Consider the following 23,491-nt stretch of genomic DNA (forward strand, 5'->3'; position numbering starts at 1 on the left):
GTGCTCAGTTACACCACCGCATTATTATGGCTTTGTCCTGTCAACTTTCCCACCTCCGAGCTTCTTCCGATGGGCGTCAGCAAACACACCTACTCACTATTCCTTTTCCCCCAGGGGCAGATCTCTTGCTAAGTGAGAATGGATAGTTCCTCACGAAGGCCCCTTGTTGCTCTTGAAGAACTCTTTGGTTTGTTTCCAAGCAGCTTACATCCATTTGTGATCCCAGTTCTAAGGGGTCTGACTCCCTCATCTGAACTCTATGGCGCGAGACATTTACATGGCGCAGCACGTGCATGCCAAGCAGAAAACTCATACACGGAAAATTAAAAAAAAAAATCAAACTTTTGAAAAATATTGCTAAGCATAGGAGCAGTAAAAACATACTTGTGGTTTAAATGTGAAAGGTCCCCCATAGGGTCCTGTGTTTGGACACATGGTCTCCAGTTGGTGGTGCTGTTGGAGAGTGTTCCCTCCCATCCTTTGCTAAGGGAGTTTCCTCCCTCTCTATCTCCAGCTCCAGCCAACAGTGCACCCCTCCAGCCTCTGAACTCACAGCCCCACTGTGCTGGCTCCCTTTCTGAGGACTAGGGGAGGAGGGGGGTGAGGAAGGGAGATAGGGTGGGACCAGGAGGCGATGGAGGAGGGGCTACAATTGGGATGTGAAGTGGACAAATAAAAAAATAGAAAAAGAAAAAAAGAAAAAAATAGCATTTTATCCTTGCTATGCAAGCATGAAGGCTCTGATTTCAGATCCCAGCACCCATGAGAAAGCCAGCACGGATGGCATGTGTCTGTTGTCCCAGCACTGAGGGACAGACAGGAGGACTCTGGCAATGAGTGGCTGGTTATGACCTCCAGACTCATTGACTTGAGGTGGACAACAATGGAAAAAGACACTGAATGACAATCCTTGACACACACACACACACACACACACACACACACACACATGCACACACACACACACACACACACACACACACATGCACACACACACACACACTACCATACCACACAGATACATCACACACAGACATATACCATACTACACCACACACAGACACAAACACACTCACATAGACACACCACACACACAGACACAAACACACTCACATAGACACACCACACACACAGACACAAACACACGCACATAGACACACCACACACAGACATACACACACACAGAACACCACATACACAGACACAAACACTCACACAGACACACCACACACAGAGACACACACACACACACACTCACATAGACATACCATACACACACAATACCCTACCCATATATACACACACTGATATAGGCACCCCCACAGGCATACACACACTCACACACACACACCACACACACCACAGACATACATACTCACACAGACACACATACACACCACACACACATACCCTACCCATACATACACACAGATATACAGACACACAGCCCACCCCACCCCCAAATAAACATAAACACACAGACACACAGGCAGACACATACCAGAGTGGGAAAATATTCCCCTAATTAAAAATATAATGAATAAATAAATGAATTTGTTGGAAAACAATAAACTCAGCATTTGTGGAGCACCAGCCACGAGAAGACTGCTGGTGTGGCCCTAGCTACCCATGGGGCATCCCTGGTTGGGAGCAGTTTCAGATAAGGCTGGGAAAGCTGAAGTGACGTTCTTTGTGTGCTAGTGTTGTTAAAGCCCGGCACTGGTGCCCTCGGAGGGAGCCACAGCTTAGACATCTGCTAATCTGTCAGGTCTTCTGCAGGAATGCATGCCGCAGAGTCTAGACTGGGAACTCTGCATTGCTATTTCAGAAAGCACTGTCCTCAGCATGTCGCTGTGTCCATCCACTGTCTCCAAAGCTTACACAGTCTCTGCTGGCTTTGCCGAATTTCTCCAGGACTGAGAAACACTCGATGTTATTTTTCATTGTTATTATTATATTAACATTACAGTAATTTCAAACCAAAACTATTTTTCTTCAACTTTTCTGAGCTAAGAACATCTGGCCCAAGAGGATAGAAGTTACTTACTCGGCACCTTACCCTGTTCTGCAAATCCTCAGCCCTGTCTGGCATGCCTTCTGAGCTATCGTCTCTCTATTCTCAAGGTGAAGGTTGTGCTGGGTCAGTTACCTGGCTTGTGCCTGGCTTGTGACTAAGCTCCGGGCGGATCCAGCCAGTCCTCGGGTCTCCATGGCGATCCCTTGCTGCAGTGTGGAAGATGTCTCCTCACATGGTGAGGGAGACCTAGGAAATTAAATATGCGGCATGCTAATTGATTTCAAGCTCATCCTCCTCCTGGACAGTCAGGAGTGAGGAGGGCAGGTGTCTGCAGCAGGAGGAAAGACACCAATGCAGATTCTCAAACCAGAGGTCCATCACAAACCTTGACTCCAGAGACAGAACTACCCTTTCTTTCACATTTATTTATTATAGCTTATGTACACATGTGCATGTACCTACTGGACAAGTGTGGAGATAGGGGATAACTTGTGGGAGTTGGCTCTGTCCTTCCACATGTGTGTCCTTGGGATTGAACTCAGGTTCTCAGAGTTAGCAGCAAGCACCTTTACCCGCTTAGCCATATTGTTAGCCCTAAGTACCACTTTCTTTACAGCAGTTCTGACCAAGGAGAGTAGCTTTTGATCAGTTACTGGATATGAGATAAGCGAAGGCGGGGAAGCAAGCAGCTTCCAATGTGTCTGTCATCGACTTCTGTGGCAAGACTGCCTCCTTCTAGATGCACCCCCCCCCCTTCCTACTCAATGTGGATGCAGTCTCTGGGCAGCTATGCACTTGTCTGGCAGACGTCCTACCATTCTGGACCATCGCATGCATTTGTCCTACCACTCCAAGCACAGTTAAAATAATTTGAACAGTGTTTTCAAAACAAATTCATTGTCCCTTGGGCTAACCCCGCCTCTGTCCCCAGCAATACAACAGCAAAGGGGAGCCACTTCCTTTGTACATCCAGGGCGAACAGCACATGTACCAACAGGACAGCCGACCACACCTCCGCGCAGCACCTGCCTTGCTGGCGATGGAGCCTGGTGTCCAATGAACTGCCTAGAATAAGACCAGGAATGTGTCCAGGAGCACGTCTCCTTCTTTTTAAAAAACCTCCTAAGGCTGAATTTGACAGCCCGATTAAAAGCCAGCTGGGCACTAGTCCCTAAGGAGCTGCACTTCACTGCATGACTCCTGAGGAAACACACAGCAAGGCAAATTAATTCTACCACACGGCCTATTCCAAACTAATCGGCTTTCTTAACGAGGTGGGGGAAGCCGGAGGCAACGGTTAACCTCAGGGAAAGGCTTCACTCCCTGTGGTGAGTGGTTAGAAGTCTGGGTCCTTGAATCTGGGTGCTGAGTCCCTTCTAGCAGCGTGCCTGCCACAGGGACGGGGTGGGAGTGGGGTGGGGACTCATCCATGCTACAGCGTATCCAGGGTGTCTCTGGATAGCCACGGTTTCCAGCAGGTTCTCCCTCCACCCAGCTTCCTTCCAGGTGGAACCACGTGGATTTAAGCACCTTCCGTGATGGGGACCTGTGCAGTGTCTTGGCTGCTCAGGCTACAGGCCGCTTCATTCTTCCTCAGGTTCAAGTCTCCCCTAATCACAGCCGTCTCACTGTGACTGCATTCCTGAGGTCTAGCTTGGCCATGCAGAAAAATCCAAACTGCCCTGGGATTACTGGGGCCAAGCCAGGAAGTCTGTGTTGGTTTGCGTGCTGTTGGTGGCTGTCAGCCAAACCCAAAGCCTTACAACACAAGCTGCTATTGACTCCCATGTCCCTGACTTACACAAGTGTGATTGATTTTTTTGTTGTTGTTTGTTTTTGTTTTTAGAGTTGAATGTCAGCCCCCCTCCATTTATCTGAGTCATGTGATGTTTTGGGATCTTTGGAACGTAGAGGAATCCCTCCTGTGCCCCCCAACATGATCACAAACTGTGTTATCAGCAGCAGCAACCATTTGACTGTGTGTTTGCCCATGCAGAACTGCTGGAAGACAGGAAACGGAAGTGTCGAGGGCCTATGCCCTTCCCCAAGGTCACAAGGCCAAATGGCAAAGGGACAATTTTAATGTCATTCTACCCCATTTTGAGAGCCTCCCTCATCTACCCTATGGAGTTGTCCTTAGTGTTTTCGCTGGCAGCACACATGAAAACAAAGTGTAATGGGACATGGCTGAGGTCTGGTCCCATGGCATGCTGTCAGAGGCATGGCTCTGGTCCAACTGCTGGATGCAGATCTCCCCCTGCATCCCTTTTTTGTTTTGTTTTGTTTTGTTTTTTCGAGACAGAGTTTCTCTGTGTAGCCTTGGCTGTCCTGTACTAGCTTTGTAGACCAGGCTGGCCTCGAACTCACAGAGATCTGCCTGCCTCTGCCTCTTGAGTGCTGGGATTAAAGGTGTGCACCACCATGCCCAGCACCCCCTGAATCCTTAAAGAGATAATTCATATTTTACCGGTGTGCAGAAGAGACACTGCCTGAGGCCTTGCTGTACTGTAGATGCTGTGGCTGTCCTCCTGACATTCTGTAGACAACAGAGGTGGGAGGTACACCCCACAGTGCCTCCCACAGTGTCCTGGTCAGAGTCCTTGAATCTGAAAAGGCACCACTCCCTGGGAGGTGGGTAGTAGTTGATGGCTAGGGCTCTGAAAGAGCTCATGTGCCTGGAAGATGCAGAGGTAATTCCAAGGATAGTAGCTCTCAGGGGAGGCTCTAGGCTTCAGGCACACTCCCTCACCCCCGCTCCCACTCAGTCTTCTGTTTATTTGATGTACAGTGCCAGACTTACTGGGAAATCAGACTTATGGCGGGTGAGGTGGGCAAGGCAGAGCTGTGAGACATGGCATACAGACAGCCTCACACTACTCTCAGGAGAAGCAGCCGAATAGACAGTCAGGGGACTGGATTTCACGTCTTGTTCCAGCCCCTGTCCGCTGCCTAACCTGTGTTCTAGTCACCTACTCTCCTTGAACTTAAGTGTCCTGATCTCCAGAAAGAAACATTTTAAGAATGCGCAGTCCCACGCCGCTTTAAGTGTTGCCCTGATACTCTAGCCCGGAAAGGCACACTATGCCCGAAGGATGAGCAGGCCTTTCTATGATGTGAACGCAGGGAGCTACGGAGGCCTTTTCTTCCTGAGGCGTCTCCTCGTTTGCTTCAGGATGACTGAAATTCTGCTGTCTGTTATTTCTGTTTTTGGCTTCTAATCTTCGTAAATGTCTGGAGGGGGGGCTTTTTACATAGTAAATCTAATTATAGCCCATACGTCCCAAAGATGCTCAGCTCAGCAGGGAACACACAGACCACAGCGGTCCTATCAGATTACCACGGACTGAAGAATTCCCACCAACTAGTAACGTACACTCTGGTCACACCACCAGGACACACAGTCTTTCAGGAAGGTATCCCGATTGTCAACTGCTTGATTTCTCACCAAGGAGAGGTGGACAGAGCAGGGAGGAACTGAGTGTCTGAGATGACCTCTGAGCCCCTAAGAAGACAAAGCACTGAAGAGGAGCAACCAGGTAATCAATATGGCGATGGGGATACAGGGGCTTCCGAGGAAATCGAGAGGCAGAAGACAGGGAGGGCTGCCAGGGAGCAGAATCTGACCCCCACGCTGGTCGCACTTCAAGTGTGACGTTGCCTTCCAAGAACAAACTGTTAATAAGATCAGGCTGGACCCTGGCAGCCTTGACAGCCAGCCTCAGCCACCTGCCCTAAGTAAGCCAATTCAAGAGACAAATTAATAGTGAAAAGCAGAAAAAGATTACTTAATATGGCCATGGAAGAGGGACAGAGAGATGCAATCACCCCGCCCCGCCACCCCCCCCCCCATCTTTGATGTCCTGACATGAAGTAAGGCCTGAGGTATACACAGCTAAGTCATTCTGGCTGAGGTCATTAGCCCACCTTTGTCTGGGCTCCAGTACCTCCTGTGAGGGGGTCTGGCTAACTGTTCTCAGGAGATCAGCCTCCCTCTGGCTAGTTTCAGTCTCTTCCTCTCCCAGCATGAGAGGCTCCCTGAAGCCAACAGCTACATGGATGACAATGACAACTGGTACAAAACACTGAGATGACTTTTAAAACATGAGAGTGGAGCAGGGCGTGGTGGCGCACACCTTTAATCCCAGCCCTCGGGAGGCAGAGGCAGGCGGATCGCTGTGAGTTTGAGGCCAGCCTGGTCTACAAAGTGAGTCTAGGACAGCCAAGGCTACACAGAGAAACCCTGTCTCGAAAACAAAACCCAAAACAAACAAACAAACAAACAAAAACCCCAAACAAAACAAAAAACTGTGAGAGCAGTTTCAGATTGTGGCATCCACTCTCTTAAGTCTGTTTGTAGAGGGCAGTGAGTGTTGGGGAGGTTTTCAATGTCTCCTATCTCTGGGTGAGGTCAGAGATACCTTAAATAACAGAACTACAGCTGACTTTGCACTCTGTAACATCTTGTCTTACTCAGGTGACATAGGGACCTGAGAGCAAACAGGACCTGCTGGCTCCAGGCTAGAGAACGTGACACTATGCTTTTCTTCTTCTCAAGCCCGGGGTCTCCAAATGATGAGAATCCAGTGCTGCCGGGCCCATGTGACCAGGGAACAGAATCCAGTGCAATTTTAAGCCTTTGGTACTTGAGAAACAGGGTGAAAATGGTTTCCTTTGGTGATAATTGCTTTGGGCTCTTCTCCGACAGCAGCATAAAAAAAACCTCTTCTGTGTAAGACACCAAGCCCTGTGCCCCAAGGTTCGCTCAAAATAGCTACACCAGAAAATGAGTTGGGATTTGGGGTCCCCTTACACCTCACTGTAGCTCTCTCTAGCACATTCTGAAGTCCTCTGCTATTGTAGTACCTTAGAAATATGTTGGATGGTTCCAAGATAACTGAGCCAAACAACTAAGAAAAGTTCAAGACTTTTGTGAGACAGTCTTCTTTTGTCACCAAGGCTGGCCTTGAACTCATGATTGTATGTCCTCAAACTTCCAAATACCAAGACTATAGACATGCGCCACCATAGCCCCAGGATGAGACATTTTTATTTTTGGTATTTTTAAAGTGTAATTTTTTTTCATTCAAAGGAAGCATCCTTTCTTTCATCTTTTCTTATGATGTTCCCTTAGGAAAATCATCCTGAAAACATAATAAGGGAAAAGAAAACCGCATCTCCGATGAGGTGAGAGATCTGCTGGCAAGGCTGTCTCAGGGGACAAAGCATCGGCAGTTCTCTCTTATTGGGGTATTTAAGGAGGGGCCACGGCATACTGGTGCCAACAGGCCTTCTCTATGATTGGGAAGAAGCAAAGTGCTCTATTTCAGTAACTAAGTCTCAATTATTTATTTCAAAAGCTTCCTCCAAAGGATGTGAATTTTAAGGCAATGATACTTCTTCCTCTAAAATAGTGTTTTTAGACTTAAAAAGTTTTGTGTATGTGTCAGAGTACTTTTTCAATCTGCTTAAAAAATTTTAAATATACATGGGTGTTTTGACTGCCTGTGTATCACATGTGTGCCTGGTGCCTGAGAGGCCGGAAAAGGGAATCAGATTCCCCAGGAGTGGCTTCAGATTGCTGTGAACCAACATGCAGGTGCTGGAATTGAACCCCTGTCCTCTGGAAGAGCAGCCAGTGCTCTTAGCGCCATCTCCTCAGCCCCATTTGTCCAATATTAATTACATGGAGAATAAGTAAGTGCTAGGTTGGGTTGGGTTGGGAAGTCTCGGAGGGACCTAGACTCTGCCTCAGTCCCAAGGCAGCTTTACTTTTATCCTGAACACATGCTCGGTTCTCCTTGCCGATCCCAAGGAACATTCTAGAACTCCTCGTATACATGCAATGTTAGAACCCGAAGGCTGCTCAGGCCACGGGGCCTTGAAGCATTTCTCTTCCTGTCTAACAGGTCCTGACTAAGACACTGGGAGTATCCAGATAGCAGGTGTCCCTGTGTCAGCACCTTACCTGAGAAGTGAGTTTAAATCAAAGTGGGTATTTATTGGTGGCCGCACATTCTGCTCCCCACCCTCCTCTCTGTCTCCTGCCTGGGACTGAGAGGGCACGGGTGCAAGCTTGAACTGTGATACCTCCTCCGTCCTCGTGGGCCCAGGCTCCCTTTCCTCAGAGTCCTGGCCATGCTGTTGTCGGTTTGCCTGCCATGCATTAACTAAATATTGTAGCCCCAAGGAGTGTCCCTAGCTCAGCGCCCTCTGTGGCATCTCTTTTTTAGGTTAACTTCTGCTTGTGTGAGAAAAAGTATCTATCTCTCCCAAAGGAAGCATTCTTTTTGGCTGTTTGGTGGGAAGACCTGTGTGAGCCCAGGGGATGTGTATTCATCTGCTGCCACACTTTCACTGTGGGAATGCTCGGACACAGACACACGTGGGCCCCAGTGAGACAGTGAGTGGTCAGGCTGAGAAAGCACTCCTTGGGCACAGGCCTGGCCACCTGAGAGATCTGAGAGCAAAAGCGGAGGAGAAGGCTTCCCATGTGAGAGGCCAGGGAAGACTGGCCAGGGAAAGCTGTGATTTCTAAATGTAGCAGAGAAGATGGCGGACTATTCAGCTCTGTGCAGCCAGGACCATGGCAAGAGCTCAGTGCTCATCAGTAGGTTAGCCTCACCGCAACCCAGGAAGTCAACGCTAGACTGAGCTCTTCCACAGATGAGGACACAGAGGCTTAAAGCAACTGCAGAGCCAGTGTTCAGATTCAGATAGTCTGCCTGGGACCATGCTGGTCATAGAAAGCAGGGCAGGAAGGAACAGGAGATATCTGAGTCACCTTTGTGTCATTATAAGGAAATACCTCTGATAATCCATTTAGAAACAGAACAGGCCCATTTTGGTTCACAGCTTCGCAGACTCTAGTCCACAACAGACCCACTCTGTTGTTTTGGGCCAACGGCTGGCCATCATACACAGTGGAGCAAAGAATAGGGCCAGAGCCGCACAACTTCCTTTGGGATTATGCATCCAGTGATTTAAGGTCCTTGCAAAGCCGCCTCTTAGAGATTCTGCCTCCTCCCAGTATCGCCTCCCTTAGTGCAAAACCAGATTAGCTTAGATTAACACTCGGGCCTCTGGGCGATATTTCAAGTTCCAAATCCACGAAGATGGCATCAGTTCAGATCCCGTGACCATGATGCTAATGCTATCAGAACGTAAATGACCCTTGGTTGCTCAGAACATAGTGGAAGCCTGCTGGGAGCCAGAGGCCCATGACAGGGGGCCAGCATGGGCTCCATAGAACGGTGCTATTTGCATCTGTCAGAAGATCAAGAGCTCCCATGATCTCACAAGTCAGACAGGGCTTGTAGGTTACCGGTCAGTGCAGAGTCAGGACAAGAGCCACAGTGCTTTCTGGTTAAGTAAGCTTTTGAGCTGCAGTTGCAGCTCTCTACTTCCCAATGGGCCTGCCTTTCCTTGTGGCTTATCTCGGTGTCAGGAAGCAGATGGAGACCTCGAGGCTGTCTTCTCTGCCCAGAGAAATAAGGAAGCAACAGGCGTGTATGTGGGGGGGGGGGAGGGCAGGGTGGTGATGGTGGTGAGTTCCATTTGGCTTTGACAGCCTCTGTGCTTCCTCCCCTCAGTCCGAAGTCTCAGGAGCCTGACGGTACTGCTGGGCCCTGTGCTGCATACGGCTCTTTCTCCTACACACTCAAGCTGACATGGATGCTCACTTCAAGGATATTATTTACCAGCTGATCATGGGAAAGAAATGGTTTTGCAGGCAAAAGCTTTTAGCACTAGACATGTCCCAATGGTGTTCATCTTGCTTTGAAATAAGCAATAGGGATTGGTCCCCAGGGCTGGGACCAACACCTGCTAGTGAATGTCCTTGAAGAGAGCGTCCATGTCAGGTTTGGGAGTGTAGGAGAAAGAGCCGCAGCACAGGGCCCAGCAGTACCATCATGCTCCTGGGATTTCGGATGTTCCTTCCCCTAACAGCATCTTAGAAGAACCATGTCGTAGGTTTGCAGTAAGAGGGACTGGTGTTTAGAAATTGCTGACCATCACTTCTTGTGTCAGTTACTTTGCTCACGGCTGCATAACCGGAGAAAAATAACCTAAAGGTTGATCTGGGCTCTGAGAGTATGGCCCATGAGGAGGCAGCCGCCCACACCAGGACAACAGCCAGGAGGCAGACAGAGGGGAATACTGGTGTCCGCTAGCTTTCTCCTTTCATTTAGCCTGGGAGCCAGCCCATGCCATGCTATTTACGGTTAGGGCGGTTCTCTTCTGCACCTCAAATGACCTAACCCTGATGCTCCCTCCTGGACATGCACAGAAGTGTGTCTTCTAGCTAATGTTGGAGCCGGGTAAGCTGGCCACCAACACCAACACCAACCACCACATTTGTTAAAAGCTTTGATCTGGACCTGAGGATTAAGAACCTAGGCAAAGGGGTGGGGGGAAGCAAATATGTATCTGAGAAAGAAAGGGTGGCTTGCAAGGGAAAGAAGAAATGATAGATGAGAGCTTGGGGAATGAGGGACTGTCATTGCTGTGCTGAGCCACTCGTTACCATGTATTTATGTCTGATAACAGGGAATAACTTCTGGATTTATATGGGTAGGGCATTTCTATAGTGGCAGGACAAAATGACACGTAGGAGAACATTTCCTGTGGTCCAACCCAATCTCCTCAGCAGGAACTTAAGAACTGTGGGATCCCGAGATGGCTCAGCAGGGGAAGGCTATGCCATGAAAATCTGAAAGATTGGGTTTGATTCCTGGAACCCCCCCCATGGCAGAAGAAGGGAGCCAACCCGTATGCCCCCCGCATGTGCCATGTAGCACCTACACAACCCTAATAAAATAAAATAAAATAAAAAGTAATAAACGAAGCAGTCGCCAAGTAGGTTTGCTCCTGTGTTCCAAGAGCTGAGGGAAGATGTTGCTCCATTTCACAAATGAAAACACTGAGGCACAGAGGTCTCTCCCAGAATTACTAGTAAGTTTTTATATGGCTACTTGTGTCTGGATGTCACTGATGTGCCTGGCAGGGAAGGGCCCAGGTCACTGTCTGCTTCCTGACCTTGCCTTAGAAATGAAAGGCAGGGCATTTGACTTAACAGGGCTTCCCTGTGGTCAGGGCAGGGGCTGGTGGAGAATGACAGTCCAGTCTACTTACTGTGTTTCCCTGGGAGCATGTGGTAGCCTGGCTACATTTTTTTTTTTTTCCTAGCTACATTTTTATGGTAGAATTATACTTGGTACCGTTTAAGTCTTCATTTGCTTACCTTCTTAAAAGAACAAAACTGTGTTTAATGCATGTGTGCAAGTATGTGTGTGTGTCATACATGAGTACATGTTCATGTGTGTATGTGTGTGCATGCATGCATGTGTGCATGCACACGCCTGTGTCTCTGTGTGTGCACGAGTATGCACACATGTACGTGTGTGTAGAGGCTGGAGGACATCCTACGGCATCACCCTTCGGAACAACGTCCACCTCCTTTGAGGCAGTATCTCACTGGCCTCAAGCCACCAATAAGGCTAGGTTGAGTCCATTCACCCTACGGGTCTGTCTGTCTTTCCTCCCCAGAGCTGGTGCACGTTGGGCTCTGACTCAGATCTTCATGCCTGTAAAGCAAGCACTTTACCAGACTGAACTGCCTCTAGCCCCCCCTCCCCATTCTGCAATGTAGCAGTCTGAGCCTCACTTTCTTCATTTTACGCTAAACTTGGAAATCAAACATACACTTAAATAAGGAACTATCCTAAAATAAGAATGAATCGGGTCTGTGAGGATTAGTGTCAAGACTGCCAACCAGGCAGGACCCAGAATCCTCAGGGGGAATGGGCCTCTGAACACACACAGAAGAGGCCATCTTGTGTTAACCGAGGGCAGGACACACCCACTGTAGGTGGCACCGTTCCCTGGCTGGGATCTGGGGCAGAGGGTATGAGTGGTGACGAACAGCATCATTCCTTGCCCTCTGCCTTCTGACCGTGGATGCGACATGACCTGCTGTTTCGGGATTCTGCTGCCTGACTTCTCACTATGATGGCCTCGCACTCTAAGCCACAGCAAGCCTTTTCTCCCTTAAGTTGCTTTGGTCAGGGTACATGATCGCAAGAACAGGAGAAGAGACTAAGACAGTACAGTGAACCCCGAGTCCCTCGGGTGCCATCATGTGGCTGGCCAACACTAAAACGTTCTTTTCCATGATCTGGATCATGGGAACTGCCCATGAACTCACACAGAACAAGCCCATCTTACCTGCCGAGGCCGTTCTCTATGTGATCCAGGTCTCTGTCCCTGGCGTTTACTGAAAGGTGGGGCAGGACAGGCTGGGAGCATTGGGTGCTGACCTTGGCCATCTTCACTCTTGTCACATTCAGCCCCAAGGTGGCTGCTAAAATGTGAACACAAAGTAGGGGCATCATTAGGACAGCTGACTTACTGTAGAGGGAGGGCTACTCAGTGTAGTGTCCTCAGGCACGCTCTGACACCTGTGCCTCTGCAGCCCCCCCACCGCCCGCTGACACCTGTGCCTCTGCAGCCCCCTCCACCTCCCGATGACACCTGTGCCTCTGCAGCCCCCCCACCTCCCGCTGACACCTGTGCCTCTGTAGCCCCCCACCTCCCGCTGACACCTGTGCCTCTGCAGCCCCCTCCACCTCCCGATGACACCTGTGCCTCTGCAGCCCCCTCCACCTCCCGCTGACACCTGTGCCTCTGCAACCCCCTCCACCTCCCGCTGACACCTGTGTCTCTGCAGCCCCCCACCTCCCTTTGACACCTGTGTCTCTGCAGCCCCTCCACCTCCCTCTGACACCTGTACCTCTGCAGCCCCCTCCCCACCTCCCGCTGACACCTGTGCCTCTCCAGCCCTCCACCTCCCGCTGACACCTGTGCCTCTCCAGCCCCCCACCTCCTGCTGCTGTCCCTGCAGTCTTCTTGTACATGCAGGCCTTTCACACAATCCAACAGGCCTATAAGCTGTTCAGACTTCAGTGCTAAGTGAGAAGTTAATGAATAGTGAATGCACAAGAGACTGGGTAGGATTCTGATTGGGAAAGCCCAAGCACTTAGGGTTCTCTAGGGCAATGCCCTGTTCCCTCTGGCCCCGCCTGCCTCATTTCCCGATGTTCATCCTGTCATTTGCTACATATTCCAGTAACTCCTCCAAGTCATGTTTTATCATAAAGTGTGATGGTTTATGGTGACACGTGCTGGACATCAACCAGCTGTGGAAGACGAGGCAGAAGGGCCATGATTTTAGGGCCAGCCTGGGCTACACTTTTTATTTTCATTTTTTATAGTTCTTAAAGCACTGTTTTTAAAAAGATTTATTTATTTTTATTATATATGTATATATATAAATGTTTTTTTCTGCATCTATGTCTGTGTATCATGTGTGTGCTCAGTGTCACATGGATGCCAGGAGAGGGGAGCAGATCTCCAGGAACTGGAGTTACAGACAGTTTAAAGCCATCTATGGGTGCTGTGAACCAAATCTGGCTCCCTTGTAAGAGCCGCAAGTGTTATCAACTATTGAACCATCTCTCCAACCTGAATATACCTTTTAAAGTTGGTTTTCTGCTCAGTGGTAGATTGCACTTGCTTAATGTAAGTAATAATAAATAAATAACAGTAGTAAAATTGGTAGATTGGACTTGCCTAGTGTGAGCTACAAAATCAGAGAATTTATTTTCAAAATAAAAGTTCCTGAGTCATTGTAGGAGCATAGGTTCAATTACAGACAAGCAGAAGACACTGGGAGCTGCAGATCTAGCCCCTGCACTGACTCTATTAGAAGTTGAGAGATTTCTGAATCAAGCTTTGTTGACAATCTGCAGACATAACAATCAGGTACTTCGTAAGCTCTAAAGGAAACAGGATATAAAACACAGAGATGAAACCACATATGGTTTTTGTTGAGAACAAAACCAAACCAAAGACGAATGTAATCTGCAGAGTGAAAGATAAAACCCAGATGGTGCTCAGTGCAACCCCAGCCAGTGAGAAAAGGGAGGGCGGGGCCTGAGTCAGAGTCCTAAAAACTATTCTCCATACTCAGTCAGTGCTGGCTCTATGACTCTATGATGTCTGCTTTTGGGAGGCTGCAAAACAAACAAGCTCCATTGTTGCTACTCTGTGCCTTCAGGGCTCTTGTGACTTCAAGGTCCACATTTCTCACATCTAGCGTATGTAAGGTACTGAGTTTGATCGCTAGCACTGAAAAAGAAAGTTTTGACTCCGGGCTTAGCATTTGAAAGAAAGTAACAATATTTGGTATTCATAAACCCTTAGGGGTGATGGCCAGGTCTGGTGTGGTGGTGTAGTCTACCATCTCAGCACCCAGGAGACAGAGGTAGAAGGCTGCTGGGCGTTCAAGGCCAGCCTAGCTTACTGGTAAGCTCCAGGCCAGCCAACACTTCATAGTGAGATCCTACTTAAAAACAGGAGATGGCAAGCTGGGCAGTGGTGGCGCATGCCTTTAATCCCGGCACTTGGGAGGCAGAGGCAGGTGGATCGCTTGAGTTCGAGGCCAGCCTGGTCTACAAAGCGACTTCAGGACAGCCAAGGCTAACACAGAGAGAACCTGTCTTGGAAAAACCAAAAACCAAACACCAAACAAAAACAAAAACTCCCCCCCAAAATCAAACCAAACCAAACCAAAAACAAAAACAGGAGATATCAAATTCAAGCCACACTCATCCCGTTTAACGATCACATGGAGCCTTTGTCAATGTTGTCCCTTCTCATATGTGGCCAAACCAAGACTCTGAGATTTGAAGCAGAACATCTGGCTAAAACAGCAGATCAAAATTTCACTGTGGCCTGTTGGCTAAGCTGAAAGGGGATGGTGTCCCTACGACTGAGGAGCAAAGGGCACAGCTTCCATGACTGGCTGGAGAACTCTCGCAGCCTCAAGACAGTCCCCTGAGGTTGGGAGTCACTGAGACAGGCCAGCACAGGCTCTCTGGAGGAGCCCCATAGCCCAAGTGTATCAAATGTCAGTAGAAGGGGTAAATTCTAGAAATAGCCCAGTGACTCAAGGGATTAAATGAATTCTATTTCCAAAGGAAGGTCAATTAAAATTGCCCAGGACATTGTTGGGAGTGGCCGGTGGCCCTGCAACCAAGGTCAGGACACCTGGCTGTGCAGGGCAGCCCTGCCTTGGCTGGGGCCTGACTCGTCTGTGATGTTTGATAGTTTCAACCTGTCATTTCATTATTTTGTTTATTTATTTTTCGTTTTTCAAGACAGGTTTCTCTGTGTTTAGCCCTGGCTGTCCCAGAACTCACTCTGTAGACCAGGCTGGTCTTGAACTCACAGAGATCTGCCTGCCTCTGCCTCCTAAGTGCTGGGATTGCAGATGTGTGCTACCACCACCTGGATGTAATTTTAAATTTTATAAATTCTATAAATAAAAGAAAAATAAAGCCTGTTGTTTTAGCCAGCTTTCCTTCCTTCCTTCCTCCTTTCTTTCTTTCTTTCTTTCTTTCTTAAATTGCTGTGATAAGGAACCATGATCAAAAGGAACTAGGGGATGACCGGGTTTAATTTCATCTTATAGCTTGTCGTCAAGACAGGACCTCAAGACAAGGAACCTGGAGGCAGGAACTGATCCGGGAGCCATGGAGGGCCTGTGCTTCTTGGCTTGCTCAGTGCTTTTTTTGTTTTTTGTTTTGTTTTTATACACTCCCAGACCACCTACCCAGGGCCAGCACCACTCATAATGGGCTGAACCATCCTACATCCATCATGAGCCAAGAAAATACCTCACAGGCTTGACCACAGGCCAATCTTCACGGGATCATTTTTCTCAACCAAGAGCCTTCCTCCCTGACAGCTCTAGCTTGCATCAAGTTGACAAAAACTAACGTGGTCACCTTTTCCAAGGACCTAGAGAGGCGCCTGCTACAACATGGCCCTGCAGGTGGCACCAAGAAACTTGGGCTTTACTCTGATGCCAGTGAGGGTGTGCTCAGAAGTACAAAGGTCACTCTGGCTGCACGGGGGTGGGGGGTGGGGGTGGCATATTCAGGGGGATGTGGGTGTGAGTGAGGGGAGCAGCTCAAATCTGCTGCAGGAGCTCAGGAGGAGAGAGACTAGTGGCCTGTACTAAACAGTCACCTGGCCTTGATAATGAGCAAACTGAAGAACCAGTGAATGAAAGGAACTGCCAGGGCTCAGGAGGAGGAGGGCTGGTGAAGAGGGAGGGGCTGAAGATGACATCATGACAGCTGGCTTTTGGAGCAGGCCTGCAAGCCCAGCGAAGCCAGGAACTGGGGGAAGGGACTGGTTTAAGAAGTACATTTACACTATGGAATACTACTCAGCTATTAAAAAACAAGGAATTCCCAAAATTTGTGGACAAATGGATTGAACTAGAAATGATCATAATGAGTGAGTTAACCCAGAAGCAGAAAGACTCAAATGGTATATGCTTACTTATAACTGAACACTAGCTCACGGGGCATGTCCCATGAAAGTCTTTACTTATCAGGAAAGTGGGACAGAGAGGAGGACATCCTATTGGGACTTTAGATGAGAGAAGTATGAGAGAATAGGGAAATAGAAGGATCCAGAAGGTCCTAGAAACCTACAAGAAGAACATTATGATGGGTGGTTCTGGGCCCAGGGGTCCTGCTCAAACTATGGCGCCAGCCAAGGACAATACATGCAGTAAACATTGAACCCCTACCCAGATCTAGCCAATGGACAGGACATTCTCCACAGCTGAATGAAGAGTGGGGACTGACTTTCACACGAACTCTGGTGCCCCATATTTGACCAAGTCCCCTTGAGGGGGGCTGGTGGCACTCAGAGGAAGGATAGCAGGCTACTAAGAAGAGACTTGATACCCTATGAGCATATACAGGAGGAAGAGGTGCCCCTCAGTCACAGTCATAGGGGAGGGGAGTAGGGGGAAAGCAGGAGGGAGGGAGGAATGGGAGGATACAAGGGATGGGATAACTATTGAGATGTAATATGAATGAATTAATAAAAAAAGTGAAAAAAAAAGAAGAGAGTGACTCTTCTTGTAGGTTTCTAGGACGCTCTGGATCCTTCTATTTCCGCATTCTCCCATACTTTTCTCATCTAGAGTCCCAATAGGATATCCCTGCACCAACCCCATTTCCTTGTAAGTGAAGATTTTCACGGGACATCCCTTTTGGGCCAGTGTTCAATTATAAGTGAGTATATACCATGTGAGTCTTTCTGAGTCTGGGTTAACTCACTCAGGTGGATCTGGATCCAAGGGGGTCTGCTCAAACTACTGTATCAACAAGGGACAATACAAGAAATAAACATTGAACCCCTACTCAGATCTAGCTAATGGACAGGACATTATCCACAGTTGTGTGGAGAGTGGGGACTGACTCTGACATGAACTCTTGTGCCCCATATTTGACCACTTCTCCTTGGTGGGGAGGCCTGGTAGCACTCAGAGAAAGGATAAGCAGGCTACCAAGATGAGACTTGATAGGCTGTGACCATATGGTGGGGGAGGAGGTCCCCTTCTGTCACAGACCTAGGGGAGGGGAATAGGGTGAAAGAGAGAGGGAGGGAGGAATGGGAGGAGACAAGCAAGGGGATAACAATTTAGACGTAATCTGAATAAATTAATAAAAAAAAAGAAGAAGAGAGTAACTCCAGCTGGGGATTGCTGGTGGGTGTAGTCTTTTCTGCTGCAGTGATAAGACACCATAGCCGGGGCAAGTTGTAGACTAGAGAGTTTACTTAGGCTTATGGTTTCAGAGGGATTAGAGTCCATGGGGGTGAGAAAGCATGGCAGCCGAAGCAAGAAACTGAGAGCTCACACCTTCTAATGCAAAGCAAAGCAAAGCAGAGAGTGAACTGGACAGGTACAAGGATCCTAATCTCAAAGCCTGCCCTGCCCCTGCCCCCTCTGCCTCCCCCCCCTCCGGCACCCCCCCCCCCCCCCCCCCCCCCCCGTGACTTCCTCTGGCAAGGCAAGGCTGCCCCACCCAGTCCTCTCCAAACAGCGCCACTAACTGGGGAACCAACTGTTCAAACAACTGACTATGGGGGGGGGGGGGGCATCTCTCATCCAATCCACCACATCTGTGGAAACTTTAGAGCCCTGTATAAGATTGGTTAAAAAGCAACGAACTCAATGTAAAATTGTCCAGTCAGCGTTTTTAATCGGACCGCTTAACTACCTACTGGCAAACACTCTAGAAGCTGGGATTTATCGGAGGATAATGATAAATTATAAACACCAGCTGCTAGCGTGTTCTCTGTTCTCTGCGGAAGGAGCTAACAGCCCAGTGGGTCCACAGCAAGTTTTAAAGCAGTTTGGGCACTCTCTAGAAAAACAATCAAGTGACTCTCCTATTTGGCAGTGAATGGCACCAAATAAAGGATGCTGTCTCCAACTCCTGTTTCCTCCCTCTGCCCCTCAGCTGCGCCCTCTATTCTGGGCATAAACTCTGGCTCAGTGCTGCTGCACGAAGGCAACCCATCTGTCCCCTCACAGGCCTGTGTTCTGTCCGTGCAGCTGTGGATAGAAGCTCTGGACACTTCCTTACTGGGGTCTCAAAACAGTTTCCCCTCCTGCTTTACAAATGAAGGTGTCCAGCGCTGAACAGATGCCTAAGATTTGCTGCTTCTGCCAGCCTGGCTGACTCCAACAGCCCTGAGTGCAAGCTGACAGCAGCGAAGAACTGGTGTGTTTCTTAGGCCTGAGCAGCAGTGGGCTGCAGCTCCTCCCCTGGCCACAAAGGGGACATGCTCACCTAGAACTCTGGTCCTTATGGTTATGGGTGCCAAGTCCTGGGACTCACCCTGCCCCTCCCAATTCTCTTGAGGCTCTGACCTGTCACAGACCCACCGGGTCCCGTTTATGGGCTGGTGCTGGTTACATTTTTGTGGACTTGACACAGCTAGTGCCATCCGAGAAGAAGGAAGTTCAGTTGAGAAAATGCCACCATCAGAGGCCCGTAGGTGAATCTTTAGGGGTGTTTCCTTGACAACTGATTGATGTGTGATGGTCCAGCCCATAGTGAGTGGTGACATCCCAGAGCAGGCTGTCCTGGGTTGAATTGTATGGTAAACTGAGTAAGACACAAAGAATAAGCCAGCAAATGGCATTCTTCCATAGCTTTTGCTTCGGTTCCTACATCGATTTTTCACCTTGAGTTCCTGCCTGGACTTCTCCTAGTATTAACTGGATTATGGTCTGGACATGTATGCCAAATGAAACTGAAACCTTTCCTCCTCAAGTTGCTTTGGCCCCGAATGGCTTATCATGGTAACAGAAATATACTAGGACAGGGCCCCACAGTGGACTCCTCTAGGTCCAGGTGTGACCAGTGGGGACAGTTGTCTCCGAGGGATGAGGGAATGGAGTGTGAAAGTTTGGGCAGAGTGTTCGTGTGCATAAGGACCTTTGTGACACAAGGTGGAAGTGTGGCTTTGAAGAGTACTAGGCAGGCTGTCGCAGCTGCCATCGGAAAGCAGCAGCCATGGTCCTGTGCTACCCCATGGCCGTGGGCCTCAACAAGGGCCCCAAAGTGACGAAGAACATCAGCAAGCAGAGGCACAGCTGGCGCCGCGGGCACCTCACCAAGCACACCAAGTTCGTGTGGAACATGATCAGGGAGGTGTGCGGCTTCATGCCCTATGAGCGGCGCGCCATGGAGCTGTTCTAGGTGTCCAAGGACAAGTGCGTGCTCAAGTTCATCAAGAAGAGGGTGGGCATGCACATCCGGGCCAAGAGGAAGCGGGAGGAGCTTAGCAATGTGCTGACAGCCATGAGGAAGGCAGCGGCCAAGAAGGACTGACGCCCCCTCCCTCACACACACAAAGAAGAAAAGTACTAGGCAGGTCATAGACAAGGAATCAGATTCAGATGTTGCTATGCTGTCACAGTCTGTAGTTTCACATTTTTCCTGTCCATCTTTCAGTTCAGCTGTTGCTATGGCAACCAGAGCCCTCTGGGTAGCCTGGTAATACCTCAGTGGTGCTGTGGGCTACTCACCTTCCACTCGTTTCACTTCCCCCAGGAACACCTCCCTGAAACACTTCGGCTATTCTGTCACATGCACAGACTCAGATGCACTTAATGGTCTTAATACCCCTTGGGCAACACTTGATTAATTGAATCAGGGTTCAGAGGACGTGTAGTCTTCTATCCCTCAGGAGGAGAATTCTGATGAACACCCTGCAGGCTCCTTTCAGAGGCCCTGCCACCTAGAGCCCTGGTCTGTTTGGTGACACACTGGCCTTGCCTTCCATTCCTCCTGCCCTTCCTTCAAATCATTCTCCAAATAAGCCACGTGCACGCGTGTTCTTTCCCACGTCTTGGGTTGTTTTGGTTTCGGGGTAAGGACTATCACCAATGAGATAATTAGATATTTAAACCTATGGGAAGTGAGTGAGCTATTATGAGACGCAGGTTCCTCAGGGTTTAGGGGTAAACCTAATGTCTCTTATAATTTAATCTTTAGGATTTGACAGGGCAATGTTCATATCATTAAGGGCAAATACAACTCATAAGACTTTGTTCTAATCGGTTCTTAAGTGTCATAAGTGACCATCTTTATTAAAAAAAAAAAAGGTAAAATGGATCAGAATTCAAATAAGGACCATATGTTCTGAAGGACTGATGTACTTAGTGACTTTCCTTTGCTACAGATTCTTCTGAGGTCTAACTTTAAACCATATCCTGTGTCTGGTGACCATACAAAGAGGTGTTTAAATTCGGAATCTAGTTTTATTTTTTTGGTAAGGTGACTTCACCGGGGGTGGGGGGTGGGGGGGTGGGGTGTGCTTCATTCTTCTATTGGAAGCCATGTTGACCCTGACCACAGCTCTGGGTGGTGATTGCTAACCAGGCCCATCAACTTATTAGAGGCTGCAAGTCCATGATTCTCTACCATTCTGCCTCAACAAGCTGAGACGTTCGGAAAAGAGAAAAATCCTAATTTTTTAGTTACTTGGTAAGTGTACAGTTCATAGAGGGTAGAACAGGGGTTCATTTCTTTCTCTTTATTTACCGGCTCTTCTGTTGTGGTATCTCAATACTGTCACATCTCCTAAGTTTGCATTCAGAGACTTCTCATGAGACAGACCAGTGACCCTGAGGCTATGCTGAGAACAGAAACTGCCATGCTGGAGAGCTCCCAGTGGGCCTGGCTTCCATGCCTGCTGCTGCTAAGCCTGAGAGCCCACGAGGTCGGGAGGAAAGATGCTGATGTTGCAATTGAGAAGAGGGAGTTTGGTGCTGCCTGGCTCTGAAGTTGAGGCCCTTTTTTTTTTTTTTTTTTTTTTTACTGTCCACACTGTAAGGGATTAGCAATGTGCAAATATAACTTTATTTTCCAAGACAGGAAAAAGATACATCCTGCCAGCTATGAAGGTGACCTTGAAGGGGACTCACAGGTCAGAGCCTAAAAGTGGTTTGTGAGCCATTTTCCAAATGCATGTGTGTGCTCTAGAACTTGACCAGGAAACTCATATTTTCTTTATAATATGACAAAATATGACCTGTTCCTTTTATTGACTCCTTGACCATATGCATCAGGAACTAGGAACCAGGTCAGGAACCAGACCTGTGCCTAAGGATTATGAAGGTGAAAAACAAAACAAACAAACAAAAAACCAAAACAAAACAGGTCTGTGTCTCTGGGATCGCAGTATTCAGTGATGTGTGTGTGTGTGTGTGTGTGTGTGTGTGCATAAGCAGGTGGGTTAACACGCGTGTAAAACAGTAGGAAAGGCTAGTGCTAGAGGTGTTGAGGCTGAGACAGAGGCAGAATGGAGTGCCATGTGGACGGTGGGGGAAACGCCAGCCCTGCCTTAGGGACCAGTGTGGAGCTTCTCGCAATCATAATATTCGCTCAACGCCAACCCCCATTAATCATCCCGCTGTGCGTCTTCAAGGACCTGACTGAGAATCTGATACCATGGAACTTGTGTTCCTCTTTGTTGTTTGTCTGGCATTGTGATTAAGCCCGGCATCAATATGCCTCACACACATCAGTCATCTTGTCCCTTTCTTGTCCCTTACTGATACCCAAGGCCTTGGAGAACACCTTTATTTTACTTAAAAAACTGGTTCTCCAGATTTCGTGTGCTTGCATATGAAATCCAATAGGAAGGGTGTGGGGTGAGTGGAGTGGGGTGATCTGAAGGATGGCGCGTACCATAGAACCACCTCACATGCCCGGGGCACTTGCTCTCTGTCAGGTTCTGGTCTCTGTTGTGATAAGTTGATGTGTGTATTAACTTATTAGATTCTCACACAGTCCCATGAGTGATTCACACTGGAAATTTCCATCTCAGTTGGAAATGGGCGGCTGGACAGGCTCACTTTGTCAAACCAAACTCCAACAGTTCCCATGGTGTCTCATGTCTGGAACCGTTTCTAGACCCACTTTTAATGGTCTTTATATCCTTCCTTTCCACCCCAAAACCGTAGAGTGGGAGAGAAATTCTCAGTTACAGATCCTGTCTCCCTCTGAGACCTGTCAGCTAGCCATGGGACAGACATTGCAATACCCAGTTTCAAGAATTATATTCGCTCAATTTTAGGATTGTGTAGAAGGAAAAACAAAACAAAACAAAAAACAAAAAACCCAAGCTTCCCAAGACAAATCATGTCTGAGAGTTTAAGTGGCTTCACACAAAAGACAAGTTAAGAAATTTTTAATGAGCTATAATTAATGGAAAGATATCGCTTATCTACAGATGTGCCTACATGTCAATCAGCTGACAAGTATGCGGTAAATCCACACAATGAATTGTTACCTGCTGATGAAAATGAATAAAACGCTGGTCAATGCTGGGCATTGTGCCAAGTGGAAAAAGTCAGACATGGGAGACACATAATTTCACAGAAACTTGTAGAACAGATAAACTCATAAAGACAGAAAGATTAATTGTCTGGTTGGAGTAGGGAATTTAAAAAGAAGACAGATGCTGATGCGTACAGGGTGTCCTTTTGAGGTGTTTAAAAGTTCTAAAATTATATTGTAATGGTTCCAAAACTTTTGCTGTACTAAAAATTCAATTCTTTAAGTGAGTAATCTTGGTAATGTGTCAATTATATCTTTAACAGAAATAATGGTCAATCTAAAATTTAAATACCCTAAAGTGCAGAACTCATAATATCTGCAGTGAGGACCTGACTAAACACAATATATACAAAAAAGAACAATTACAGGGAGAAGTATCAAAATAGCACATTCACCATCACCACCATCACCAGCACTTTCCACCACTATCATCATCACCATCACCACCACCACCACCATCACCACTACCACCATCACCACCATCACCATCATCACCACCACCACCACCACCATCACCATCACCAGCACTTTCCACCACTATCATCATCACCATCACCACCACCATCACCATCACCACTACCACCATCATCACCATCACCAGCACTTTCCACCACTATCATCAGCACCACCACCACCACCATCACCACTACCACCATCACCACCATCACCAGCACTTTCCACCACTATCATC

At 48.2% G+C, this 23,491-nt stretch overlaps 1 protein-coding gene and 1 pseudogene across 1 annotated transcript in view; one reads left to right on the forward strand and one right to left on the reverse strand.

Moving 5' to 3' along the window:
* Cnga3 (cyclic nucleotide gated channel subunit alpha 3) overlaps nt 1-12,342 on the reverse strand; it is a 32,944-nt gene extending 20,602 nt beyond the window's left edge. Inside the window, exon 1 of the mRNA XM_051152554.1 lies at nt 12,242-12,342. Within this exon, the coding sequence (XP_051008511.1) occupies nt 12,242-12,342 (101 nt within the window). The remainder of the gene's footprint in view (nt 1-12,241) is intronic.
* A 7,125-nt stretch (nt 12,343-19,467) lies between these two features.
* Nucleotides 19,468-19,785, forward strand: LOC127195128 (60S ribosomal protein L36-like; annotated as a pseudogene).
* The last annotated feature ends 3,706 nt before the right edge of the window (nt 19,786-23,491 follow it).

This window comes from Acomys russatus, chromosome 11 (genome assembly GCF_903995435.1).
Source record: "Acomys russatus chromosome 11, mAcoRus1.1, whole genome shotgun sequence".
NCBI classification, from domain to species: Eukaryota; Metazoa; Chordata; class Mammalia; order Rodentia; family Muridae; genus Acomys; species Acomys russatus.